At 43.0% G+C, this 13250-nt stretch overlaps 3 protein-coding genes across 3 annotated transcripts; 2 read left to right on the forward strand and 1 right to left on the reverse strand.

Moving 5' to 3' along the window:
• Positions 1-19: 19 nt before the first annotated feature.
• On the reverse strand, positions 20-2647 carry LOC4334286 (pentatricopeptide repeat-containing protein At2g22070). The gene has a single exon (NM_001418727.1). It carries the CDS (start codon positions 2576-2578, stop codon positions 164-166), a length of 2415 nt encoding a protein of 804 aa, NP_001405656.1. The 5' UTR covers positions 2579-2647; the 3' UTR covers positions 20-163.
• Positions 2648-3096: 449 nt separating this feature from the next.
• LOC4334287 (protein AE7-like 1) lies at positions 3097-6601 on the forward strand. Its single transcript, XM_015772391.2, has 5 exons — positions 3097-3331; positions 3415-3520; positions 4362-4461; positions 5536-5581; positions 6203-6601. Exons 1-5 carry the CDS (start codon positions 3229-3231, stop codon positions 6310-6312), a joined length of 465 nt encoding a protein of 154 aa, XP_015627877.1. The 5' UTR covers positions 3097-3228; the 3' UTR covers positions 6313-6601.
• Positions 6602-9385: 2784 nt separating this feature from the next.
• On the forward strand, positions 9386-12992 carry LOC4334288 (uncharacterized protein At1g01500). Its single transcript, XM_015776208.3, has 3 exons — positions 9386-9728; positions 9908-10710; positions 12519-12992. Exons 2-3 carry the CDS (start codon positions 10036-10038, stop codon positions 12753-12755), a joined length of 912 nt encoding a protein of 303 aa, XP_015631694.1. The 5' UTR covers positions 9386-9728; positions 9908-10035; the 3' UTR covers positions 12756-12992.
• Positions 12993-13250: the final 258 nt, after the last annotated feature.

Below are 13250 nucleotides of genomic sequence, written 5' to 3' on the forward strand. Positions count from 1 at the left end.
TTCAGCATCTTTCTGGCATGAATGTAAATTGCCATGTATTTTAATCATGTGATTCATGAATATTGGAATTGGCTGTTCTTGCAAGCTTACAATGGAGTACATCTCTGCATGAAACAACAAACAAATATCCCCCTTCCTCGCCAAAATCACCATGAACGTTTTCCTACCAGTAATCTTTACACGAGCAGAGGCCATCCCTGAAATGATGAAACCTCGTGGCGTCCCGCACGATGATCTCCCTGTCCGTGACCTTGGAGATGGCCTTGATCGCGGCGTGGCAGTCGTTGCACACCCGCAGGTTCTTCATGACCCGCAGCGTCGTCTTCTCCGGCGTGCTGATGAGGCCGAACGCGATGGCGAGCTTCTCGCTGTGGCGGCTCAGCAGCTCCTCCTTGAGCTCGTCGTCGACGTCGTGCAGGACGGACTGCAGGTCGGGCACGAACCCGGCCCCCTTGATCTCCTCCCACATCCTCGCCGCCATCGCGTACACGGCGTCCCTCTGCGGGTGCACCACGTCGTCGGCGCCGAAGACGTGGATCTTGCTGCGGATGTGCGTCCAGCTGAACCCCGTCTCCTTCCTCACCGCCTTCTCCTTCCTCGCCTTCCATATCCTCGCCGCGTCGCTCCACCTCCCGCAGGCGGAATACACGTTGGCAATGGCGGAGTAGGCGCCGCTGTTGTTGGGATCGATCGACAGAAGCTTCTCCGCTGCGAGCTCAGCCAATTCTGCGTTCTTGTGCACTCTGCAGGCTGAGAGGAGTGATCCCCAGGCTATTGCGTCCGGCTCAACGGGCATTCGTCGGATGAACTCCTGAGCTTCAGAGAACAGGCCGGCGCGGGCGAGGAGGTCAACCATGCAGGCGTAATGGCTCATCTCTGGTGCAATCTGGTGCTCATTCTTTATCTGATCATAGTACCTCTTCCCTTCATTGACAAAACCGGCATGCGAGCACGCTGATAACACGCCGACATAGGTAATGCGATCCGGTTCCACGCCAGCGCGGAGCATTTCTTCGAAGAGGCCAACAGCTTCCTCTCCTTGGCCATGCTGTGCTAGAGCCACGATCATGGATGTCCATGTGATCGTCTCCTTGCGCCAGCAAACCTGATCAAACATCCTCCTGGCCCATGGGAAGCTGCCTGACCTGGCGTACATGGTGATGATGGCGTTGCTGACTGAACTAGATTGCTCTAGCAATGATCTGATAGCCCTGCAGTGGATCTGCTTGCCGTAATCAAGGCATGCCAGGCTTGCACAGACACTAAGAACAGCAGCCAGAGTATAGCTGTTTGGTTCTGGGCCACATGTGATCATTGATCTGAAGAGATCTATAGCCTCATCGTTGCGGCCATTCTGCTCATATCCGACAATCATCGCAGTCCAGGCAACAACATCTCGGTTATTCATAACACCGAACATTTCCCTTGCACTCTCCATATCCCCAATCTTGACATAGCCTTCCAGGAGGGCAGTGAAGGATATCACATTCAGATCGGTTTCCATTGACTGATCCATGATTCTCCTGGCATTCTCAACACTGCCAGACTTGGCGTATGTTGAAATGAGAGCATTTGTGACCTGGCTATTGTATGCCATTTCAGTTCTCAAGATATATGCATGCACCTGCTTTCCAATCCTTACATTTCCGAGGTTTGCACAAGCTGATAGGACACTGGTGATGGTGAATTCATCCGGCGCCATGGAAGACTCATGAAGCATTCTTGAGAACAACTTCAGTGCCTTGGCATCAAGCCCATTCTGGTTGTACCCTGCAATCATGGCATTCCATGAGACGATGCTCCGGTCTGGCATGCTCTCGAACAAGGATTCGGCAAGGTCCATCCTCCCCAGATGAGTGTTCAGAGATACCATGGCGTTCCAGCTTGACACGCTCCGCACCGGCATCCTTTCAAACACAGTAGTCGCCGTCTCAGAATCCCCACACTTTCCATACATGTTGAGCACCGAGTTCGCCACCGGCACGCAACTACCGAGCCCGAGCTTGACGACGAAGGAATGAACCTTCCTCCCAACTGCGCCGGCCTGTGTCACGGCGCACGACGACAGCACATTTGTGAGAGTGAACTGCGTCGGCGTAAACCCATCAGCGGTCATGTCCAAGAGGGTCTTGATAGCCTCCCCGAACCGGCCGGCGCGGTTGAGCCCGACGACCATGACTGTCCAGGAGACGGCATCCCTCTCAGGCATTTCCGCGAACACGCCGCGGGCGTCGGCCAAGCGCCCGGACTTGGCGAACATCGACAGGAGCGAGTTCCAGGTGAACACGTTCCGCCGCGCCAAGGGGATCTCGTCGAACAGGCGTCGCGCGTCCCGCAACCCACCGGCGCCGCCGGCGGTCTCGCCGTAGTAGGAGAGCAGGTTGTTGCAGAGGTAGGCGCTGGCGAGGAGGCCAGCCTTGACGGCGCGCGCGTGGATGGCACGGCCAGCGCCCGGGTTAGCCGCCGTCTGGCAGAGCTGCAGGAGCCGCGCGTAGTGATCGCTGGCGGCCACCATCGCCGGCCGCGCCGCCGCCGCGGCGTCGGCGGCGTGGAGCTCCAAGGCGGCGGCATCTCGCATGCCGCCGTGCCGGTGCGGATCAGTGGGCCGCACGGCCCACGGGCTTAATAAAGTAGTAGTCCTAGTAGTAATAATTGGTGTTAATTTTAAACTAAACTATGTACAACTACTTATACAAATACTTCGTATATTTAAGTATTTATATCACAAAACTATATATTTTTCACTAAATTTTTCAAGATTTAAAACATCCTATTGTAAAACTGCAGACATCTAAGACCATTTTTACCACAAAACCACAGCTTTTATAACTTCAAATAAATAATAGTGCTATGATCTAACTTTAGTTCTTTCTATAATTTTATCACTAAATCTGTATTGTATTTTATGATATCTTAAATTTATCGAGCGTTAAATCTGTATTAACATTCTTAAATGCGTAGTTTTTACATCAGTTTGTCAAATCAAATTTACTCTAATAAATTAAGTCAAGAGAAAGTAAACCTCCCTGTCTGCGGTTTCCCCAAAGCGCAGGGAGGCATGGCAATAAATTAGGGTAAGACCGAATTGGTTAAAGCGGATTTTACTTTTCTAATCATCACTCGCACTGTCACGCGGCCACGCCACGCCACGCATCTATTCCATCCCATTCTTCTCTCGCGCGGAGGCGGCGGCGGCGGCGGCGGCGGCGACGACGAGGAGGGAGGAAGATGACGGTGGGGATGATCAACGCGAACCCGGTGGTGCACGAGAGGCCGGAGCGCGCCGCCCACCCGCACCCCGCCGACGCCATCGACGCCCTCGACGTCTTCGGTAAACCGTAGTTGCTCGCTCAAATCCGTTAGCTCCACCCCCCGCTAGCTTCAACTGATTGGCGCCGCCGCCGCCGCCTGCAGATACGGTGCGGGACATCAAGGACCCGGAGCACCCCTACTCGCTGGAGCAGCTCAGCGTGCTCTCCGAGGAGTCCGTCTCCGTCGACGAGAAGCTCGGCCGCATCCAGTATGCTCGCACTCCCGTTCCTTTTTGGCGTCGCGTGTGGAGTGAGCTCGTGATAAATCTTTGTGATCTGGGTATGAAATCATGGGGTTTAGGCGAGGGATTTGGTGCTTGATGTTTAATTGTGTTTGTGATGCGACTCAATTTTGGAGTAGCCAAGTACTACTAGCACTTATATAGGACATGACCTTTCCTTAATAATGTCAGAATCCTTGTGATTTTTGAGTGCAAGTGTGGGAAATGTGCATTACTCAGGCAGTTTCAGCTAGCTGGATCAGGATTTGCTTCCTTAGCAAGAGATCGACACATTGAGCAACCAAATATGTGTGGGGATTGACTTGCCTTAGGGTATCTACTTGTGTCAGTTAGTTGCTAGCACGAGGCTGCAATCCCAAGCTTCTTGGACTTCTTTTATTGTGATTTCTGATGTGCCTTAGGGTATCTACTTGTGCCAGTTAGTTGCAACTATCCCTGCCAATCTTTACTACCTTCGTTTTATATTATAAGCTATTTTGACTTTTTTCCAAGTCAAACTATTTTAACTTTCACCAACAAAACTAACTTGGTGCTATAAATCTTATTATATTTTTCTATAAACTTGGTTAAACTTTCAAAAAGTTTGACTTTAAAAAAGTCAAAACGACTTACAAGAGTGTGATGATAGTTTGATACATTTGCTTATTGGGAGCATCCTATGTTACTTTCATCCTGATCTGTACCGCTCATTCTAACTTGTAGAAATGATCGTTTGTCTTGATCCAAGAACTACATCCGGCTTCCTTTTTTTAGAGGACATCCAGCTTCCTTTTTTGGGACACTGTTCACACCTCACAATTACCTGCAGGATAACCTTCACTCCAACTGTGCAGCACTGTAGCATGGCTACAGTGATTGGTCTGTGCCTTCGGCTTAAATTGATGCAGAACTTTCCTCCACATTTCAAGGTGCGTACTGTGTCCAACTAATGAAGGTATTTTACAGTTCACAATTTCATATTATGTCTTTGTGCAATATGCATACCATCAGATGTGAGTTATGTAATCATGCTTGTTTTGGGAAATCACTTTACTCCAGTTGATTTGTGCTATTAAATATGGGATAGATGGAGTCAAATCCTGCAACATATTGTGCATGCTCTTAACTCTAAGAAGCTCCTCTATCGATGCGCATTAAGATATTGTACCAAACCTAATGGGGAACAGTGAAACACTTGTGAGAAATCTGTATGTGCCTCAAGGAACTATAAGTCATCCTTTTGGGGCTCAAAATTTCAACAAAATTGTCATTTTTACACAGAAATATTTGATACGCAGGTCTGGCGACCTTATTTTGATCTGAACTGGAATATTTATTCAACAGAGACATTTCTCCAGAATTTGTTTACTGGTATTCAGTAACATAGATATGACGCTAGTTATGCTTAAACTGACCTTCAAGATGTTCCATATGGCAAAATAGAAATCAAATAAATAAGAGTAAAAATTGCAAAGCAAGATAACTGCTAAATAACATTCTGAAGGTAGGAAAGTCCGGAAAATAACACTCATAGAGGCCATTCCATAAAAAATTTCTCAAGAAATAGAAGGCCCCTCTTCCCCAACTCTCGTTAGGCCAGTGTGTCGTCAATACTCAATAGTGCTCTGAGGAAAGTACAGCGTCGAGTCAGCAGCCATAAGGCCAACCACAATCTTTTTTGTTGTCCTCTGAAACAACACTTCTTACCTATTGAATTGGTTGGCATAGCTTTCCCTTATTTGTCAGAACCTCATCTGACCTGGCGAAGAACGTGGTGTAAGTGTAACAACACTCTGGCATCTGGCCATATCTACAAAATGCTGGAAGCCTCCACCTTATAATATTCAAACTGTATTAACAGGGTCTATTTCATAATTTCATCATTGCCAAATAAAAAGAGAAACATTTCCTCCTGTTCGTAGTTATCCTTAATTTATATTGACTTTAACTATCAAGCATTTTTTTTTACCATGATCCCTCAAATTTTGTTTATTAATATGCAGATTGACATTAAAGTTGCTCCAGGATCTCTTGCTAATGAAGAATCAGGTATGCATGTCAATCTAGTACAGGAATGTAACTCTTCACGGGCTTCATTACAACATTCATGTAATTATTGGTTTCCTCCATGAGATCCAGTCATGTCATCAGAACATTATAGCCATGATATTTTCACGTCATCAATTTTAAAACTTTTTGTTGTCTTTACATGGTGTGTTGAAATATTCAAACAAATAAGGGAAGTAGGGAACCTCAAAAGATTCACAACTTATGTTGGACTGGGATCTGGTGACTTCCATTTGTCAAACGGGGATGCCTCTCCTTCAAAATAGTCCTGTATTTTTGTGCTTTTGTTCCATTGTCTCTCCTAAAGTTTATCTTTATTTTATTAAACTTCCCACGCCATTTATGTTACCTTAAAATTTCAGATTAAAACAATTGTGCAGATTTGTGGAGTTTATAAGGTTTGCTTGATGTATTCTTAGTTATGTGTGCCACATAGGCTCCTATGAGATATATTGGTAAATATTTTCAACATATATCACATAATGGTTGTTGCACGAGACCTACCTTATGGAACCAAGCAGTAATTCTATCAGGAGAATGATAATTTGACACACATTTTCTGGTATTTGGTATTTTTAACAATGTGATTGTTACAATTGGCAGTAAACAAGCAACTGAATGACAAGGAGAGGGTAGCAGCCGCCTTGGAGAACCCCAACCTACGCCAGTTGGTTGATGAGTGTCTTTGTTCCAACGATTCACACTCACACTAACACGTCCTTGCGCCTGCCTGCTGTATAGTAATAATCATGCATGTTGCATGTGCCCTGTGTTATAGCTGGTTATGTATAATCGCGGTTACTATGTGCCATTATTTTTGCCTTCAGAGTTGTATGCAACCGAGAATATACCTTATGCACCAGTCCTTCAGACACATAGTATGGCTATGGCTATGCATATGCTGCTTGAGTGCTTGATGTACCATTCGTATATAAAGAGAGAGAAAAAGGAGAATTATGATGTACCATAATTTAGTGTTTATTGAATCTGTCGATTGTTTTTCGCGCTGGAATTTTAAAATCAGAACTGTTCTTGTTTTGGAATGAGCAAATATATTTTCATTGCGGTATCTGGTGTGTCATGTTTCAGGGGCATCATCCGTTGTTATCACGATTTGAAGTTGTTGATTGATTCATTCCTTGGAACTAGGAAGAGGAGGCGTGTGGTGCTCTATCTATAGCAATTTCAAATGAAGCATAATTGTTGTCTGAATCTTACGTGTGCGACCTATATGCATCATGCGTCTTTATCCTTTACAATGAGTTAATCCACATCTTTCTTCAGTTATGAATTGTCTGTATCCTCCTTTAGTATGCGTCTTTTACGACCTGAATACAATGCCAGTTCTGGAAATGAAAATCTGGCCAACGGCAATGAAAAAAAAAACAAAAAGAAGCATTCGTATGATTATAGTACGCGAACATTATCTGATTTTTGTGACAGCTATTTGAGGATATAAACAAATGAATTAATTCTTAGAGTTGAAAAGCTGTTATAGAAAAGCATTCCAAGAAAATTCAATATAATTTTATTTCACACAAGAACAAGGCCATAAGATTAGAATTAGAGGATGCGAATTTTACAAGATGGCATGATCCAATTCCAACTGGCTGGTACGGCATACCTAACATAGTTTGACTGGACTAAAAAGTGGTGACATAAGCTTGTTCATGCGTAGACATGCTCTCATCCACAAAATCGAGTTGTTTGCTACAAAAATGCTTAGCCATTTTGACCGTTTTTCTCCCCACCTATTTATCAATCTGATGGGGGTAATGACAACGACTCATCGAACAATCAGTAGACAGGCCAGATGTCAGATTGATACGTTAGATTTGCAGCCTTACCAATGTGAGGTTCAGAGTGTCTCGGATTAATTCTTGCCTCGATCAAATTATTTTTGTGGAGGATATTTTCAAGGACTCTGATAAACATCTACCTCTTCTTTAGCTACGTACGGAGTACATCCTTATTGGTGTAGGGATCGGGTTTTAATCCATTATTGAAAAAAAGGAAAACATCTACCTCATCTGATTTCTCGGGTAGAAGGCGTATAGAGATATCTTGAAGTTCTTGAAGCGGATAAGGGATAGCGTATGTAAGACCAATCAAATAGCAAGAAAATGATTTTGAAAACAAAAGGTTATGAAGAAAATCTCAGGAAGATTTGAGAGCTCAAGTTTTCTTCCTTGTGTCACATCACATTTATTTTTTTTATGGAGGATAACTTTGTCAAATACAACATATATCACAACTCATGGACATATCCATGTCATCTGAAACAACGAGTCTAGTTGTATTGTTTGGTTCTCATCCCGGCAGAAAAACATAAAATTTTATGATGAACATAGTAAAATATCATATAAAAATTAAAATGATTAATTATGGTTATGATAAAAAACCTAACCACTTATGCATCTATACACCAACTCCAAACTTCAACTTCCTATTTTTTGCTATCACGCTTCCTAAACTGTTAAACGGTATTTTTAAAAAAAATATATATCAAAGTTATTTTAAAATTAAATAAATCAAAATTTCAAGTTTAGAATAATTAGTACTCCATCTGTTCCAGAATATAAGGAGTTTTAGGGCAAGTTTGGTTTGAGGCCAAAACGGACCTTACCAATATTTGGCCAAAGGTACAATTTAGCATGGCCAATATTTGACAAGGCCAAATTGTGTTTGGTTAAGGGCCAAAACTAACCTTGCCAATTTTTGGCTAAACCAGGTTTGGTTTGGTGCCAACTTTTGTGTGCAGCGTGGAATACATATGGTCAATGTGCCACCGCCAAAGCCTGCGTATGAGTTCAAATTTCAAGCCCGCACTTCGGCTCCCATCAATGACGTTACCGATTCTTTCTCTTCAGGCCGGCCGATATTTGGATCCAAACCAAATTTGTGTTCCTACTGTTTATGTGTCCCATAAATTGGTAAGCCAAATATAGGCCATGAACCAAACTGGCCCTTAGAGTTAGACACGGTTATTAAGAAAGTAGGTAAAATTAAATAGTGGAATATTGTGATTGGTTGAGAAGTGAAGCTAGCTAGGAATGACGGAGAGTTGTGATTGGTTGAGAAGGGAATGTTAGTGGAGGAGTTGTTATATTTTAGGACAAATTTAAAAGGCTAAAAGTTATTATATTTTTGAAACAGAGAGAGTATCTAATTAATCATATGCTAATGAGTTTTCTTGTTTCGTGTGCACTCTAAATATTCTTCTCTCTTAATGAAACAAACAAAGCCTTAAAATCAATAAACACCTACGCGCATGTATCCATGATGAAAAAAAAATCAAGCGTACAGGAATAAACTTAAGTATTTATTTGTTAGTCCTTTCAAAGAAAAAAAACTTTATTTGTTAGGCTGAATATGCCTACCTTTTAACCCATACGAAAATCTTCTCTTCTTGCTACTCCCTATATTTTACAATGTAAATCATTATAACATTTTCCACATTCATATTGATGTTATAGATTCATTAACATCAATATGAACGTGGGGAAATGAGAATGCCAGAATGACTTACATAGTGAAACGAAGTAAGTATATCAAAAGCTTTTTTAATCTATATAGGGTTTAAAACAATTTTTTAACACATAAATAAATCCTATAAAGTTAATATGAGATTTAGACTACGCAAGGAAAAAAAAACACGCGGTAGTTTTGTTCGTTTACCGAATCGGCGACGGGAGATATGACAGCCGCCCTCGCGGTGGATACCGACCGAAGACAAAGCCAACGCGACTCGTCAATTCATCACCCCCCTCCAACCTCCACCACACCACCACCCCCATTTCGTCGACAAGAAAGAGAGAGAAAGACAAAACCAAAAAAAAAAAAAGCAAAAACAAAACGAATTGCTCCCGGAAATTCTCTCCCGAACCCGATTTTTTTATTATTCCCCCCCGATATCCTGATCCGGCCGCCACCGCCGCCTCCGCCCCCTCGCCGCCGCCGGAGCCCCGCCTCGAAGCGGAGGAGCCATCCCGCGCTCGTCGGAGGCACCGGTGTGTGTGTGTGTGACGGCGACGGCCTCCTCCCCGCACGCGCACGTCGGCGAGAAGGTCTGGTGGGGCGACGCGCGCGGCCTCCGTGTCTCTCGGCTTGGATTGGAATCGAATTGAAGGTATTTTAGCCTTCCTCGTCCGCTTCCAATTCATCAACCGGCGTGGATTGGGGATCCATCCGGACTTGATTGATTTTCTTCAGGATTAATACGGCGTCAGTTTGTTTTACAAAATTTGGGAGAATTTAGGGGGGTTCATTAGGTCGGGCTGATCAATTGAACTGATTCTTCTTTTGCAGATGCTGGAACTGGAGCTGTCCTATAGGCTATAGAAAGAGAAATTTATTCATGTAGTGTAATACATATGTTTGGATCCGTGTCGGCGTGATAAGGAATCGTGTCGAATTGGTACCAGAAGGTTGAAAAGATGGCTGATGAGGTGGCTTTTGAGACTGCCAGGAAGATCATCATGCACCCGCTTTATACGCCGAGGTCTTCGCCGTGGCTTGACTTGAAGGTGTTCTATGTAAGGGTGAGCAATTGCGAGGTGGATGAGTCTGCGCCGGACCGTCTCACGCTCAACCACATCCCGCTGTCTCCCGATACGGTTATCGAGGTGAATGGTCAGCGGAGTAGCATGCACACCGAGTTCATCTCTTCATCCCTCAGGAGGGACAGGGTTGACAAAATGACCGAGGAGGCTACATTCGTGAGCACAGATAGTATAAGGATGACAGGGAGTGTCAGGTTTCAGGTGTTCGATAAGAACGATCTGCTGCTCACAGGCGACCTAGAGTTGTGCAGTGCCAATGGAGTTGTCGGGGAATCGAAGAACAGCAGCAAGAGATGGAATATGAAGTGCCAACCAGCATCATCATGCAATGGTTTTCTCAAGGGGAAGCCGTCCACAGCTTCAGAGTCTGTACATCCTGTGATAGAGGTTTATCTTGCTGGCACTTTCTGTGGCACACCTATTATATTAACAAAGACTGTGCAGCATATATCACGGAGGAAATCCCAAATGAAACTAAAGCTTGATTCCATCCCTGAGAATGAGGCAACTGAACAACAAAAAGAAGAGTTAAATGAGGACTCTTTGCAGGTACCTGCTAAGCATGTTTGAAAGTTTTTATTTGTCTACAATCTCAAACTCCCCATTTAGGGTTTTAGGTAGTCTATAGTCTCATATTTGGGAGGTGATGGATAGCTTTGAATTCAAGAGACTCCTTTTCCCCCTAAAAAGCAGTGAGGCAACTGTGCATAAGAAACAGTGAAATAGTTTGAGCATTTTTTTGCAGCATGTTAGTTTAGCTAAGAGCCAACTACAGATAACATATGTTTCAATATGAGGAGTATAAACAGACCCTTTTAAATTTTCCAATGCATATACGTGTTGTTATGCAAGTTTCTGTGAAAACAACACTATATCACCATAGCCATGTCATTTCCCATGTTCTCTTTTACAAGGATAACAGAGAGACTAGAATCAGTCTAGGAACAGTTGTTAATCCTTATATAAGCTCAATTATCAGTACTTGTACCATATTCATATACAGTGCAAGTTGCAAAATACATGGAGGGTGTGCACGCATCTCCATCACTTTTTTCTCTTGGCTGATTGATGCAGATCTGGTTGCTATTTTACATGCACATGAGATAAAATGAACTGTAGAAACAGCAGAATATTAATGGTTTGAAATGCTATTTTTTGTTTTCACTCTGTCAAACTGATAAATGTATGTTAATTATATATGGGAATCAGTTAGCTGTCGTCATGTCGTATGAGAGCACCCAATGCACAAAGTATCAATACATTGATCTGTTTGACTATTTAAAGTGGAATGTCATTTTTCACTTTTTGAAAATGATACTGTTTAATTTAGATTCAGAGAATAATGATAACAGATATGAGTACATACTGTAAAGGTTGGTAGTAGTTGGATCATTTAGTAGTACTGTCAGCATAAGTACTGCTGTAGTGGATAATGTGAAAAATGTGGCTCCAGGGAATATCTCAAGCAAGTTGCAAAGTATATATGGACAACATGGAGAAATTTTTTTGTTACATTCATGCATATAACATTCAGCGTACTAATTCACCCTTAGTTCTAAGCCAACATATAAGGCATATCCTTCTAGTTAACTCTATGTATCCTAGATAATAAATGATGCCTAACTTGTCAACTTCCTTGGAAGGTAAGTAGGGTACCTTCACTCAATAGCCTATAGAGACACTAGTTTGACTTTCCCAGGTTAATGATTTAGGGTGACTGTTGACAGCATTGCTGCTATGAATATGTGTTGTAAAATAATACTCGCCTTCCAACTAAATTGTTAAGTGTACAGCAACTAGCAACACCACAGCCTTTAGCAAGAGAATGTAGGGAGAATGCAAGCTAGATTGCTATCAACAATTAATTGCTTAATTAGGTTGATGCCCACAGTTCTCGTTATGCTTATGTGTGGCCGTATTCCTGGCGATATTAGAAATTAAATCTTCATTTTGATTACATCCTCAACTCTAACTGGCTGTTTTTCTCTTACTTTGCCTATTCATTCATGTTAAGTATATTTTGTTTTAGCAGTGAATTTGGTAAACCCAGGGTCTATTGATAAAAGATAACCAGTAATTGCTAGTATAGCTTAAGTATCACCTCCTTCACTGTTAACGATGATAGGAACATGCTTTTCTCTGTCCATGCTTGAATGTTTTCATTGAGACATTTGTTGCTATTCCTATAAATATGATGCACCAGTCCAAATAACAGTGACATGTATAATGGGTAGCAATCAATAGATTTATGCTTCTGTTTTGCAATCTTGATTGCAAGTGATGCATTCTTTGATTCAGTTCTTATCTCGCAGATATTTGATAGTTTGTACCCTTTCCTTCCATATCGCTCATTTCAGGTATCAGAATCACAGAATCCCAAATCTGAGCAAGATGTGGATGTTGATTATAACAGCTTGTACTCGAGGCAGGACTTTATAGAGGGCGAGGACGGTGAGCTTTCATGGTTTAATGCTGGTGTCCGAGTTGGGGTTGGGATTGGCCTTGGTATTTGTGTGGGTGTTGGATTGGGTGTTGGCCTGCTGGTCCGGACGTACCAAAGCACCAGTAGGAACTTCAGGCGGCGATTGCCCTGATGGCCAGACCACCCCATGAATGTAGATGTGTCTTTATCTTGTTCTGTAGGGAACTAACTGTCCAACCATCTTTCCTGTTCATGCTTGTGGTAGATATAAGTGAGGCTTTTTGTTCTTCGATTCTGCAGTCACTCTGGAATCTGTTGCTCTCTTGTCTGCAATGCCAATCATTTTTGCTCCCTTGAGATGTAAATATTAGTCTGTATGGCAAATAAAGAGTCGAATCACTTGCTGCTACCTTGAGCCATCAAATGGTTCTTAAATGTGTGCTTGAAGGAAATTAAGTGACCGACAAGTGCAGAGGGTGATGTTGCACCTACAAATCGTTGCATGTTATGGCATCTTGTACATATATTACTTCGATTAGGTGACCAGTTATTTGTGTCATATGGTTAGTTATTTGAGCTTTTTCCAGATTTTGGACCATGTACACCTGTGGATGTACTCGCTTTTAGGTTTGTGGGTTTGTCTTTAGGCAATGTGTCAGAATGTTTT

Source organism: Oryza sativa, chromosome 3 (assembly GCF_034140825.1).
Source record: "Oryza sativa Japonica Group chromosome 3, ASM3414082v1".
Classification (NCBI taxonomy): domain Eukaryota; kingdom Viridiplantae; phylum Streptophyta; class Magnoliopsida; order Poales; family Poaceae; genus Oryza; species Oryza sativa.

Bases quoted from the DNA above. Each gene is read 5' to 3' on its own strand.
- LOC4334287 (XM_015772391.2), top strand. From the start codon at position 3,229: ATGACGGTGGGGATGATCAACGCGAACCCGGTGGTGCACGAGAGGCCG. The intron at 3,332-3,414 runs GTAAACCGTAGT...CGCCGCCTGCAG, and splicing joins CGACGCCCTCGACGTCTTCG to ATACGGTGCGGGACATCAAG. The intron at 5,582-6,202 runs GTATGCATGTCA...TACAATTGGCAG, and splicing joins TCTTGCTAATGAAGAATCAG to TAAACAAGCAACTGAATGAC.
- LOC4334288 (XM_015776208.3), top strand. From the start codon at position 10,036: ATGGCTGATGAGGTGGCTTTTGAGACTGCCAGGAAGATCATCATGCAC. The intron at 10,711-12,518 runs GTACCTGCTAAG...CGCTCATTTCAG, and splicing joins TAAATGAGGACTCTTTGCAG to GTATCAGAATCACAGAATCC.
- LOC4334286 (NM_001418727.1), bottom strand. From the start codon at position 2,578: ATGCGAGATGCCGCCGCCTTGGAGCTCCACGCCGCCGACGCCGCGGCG.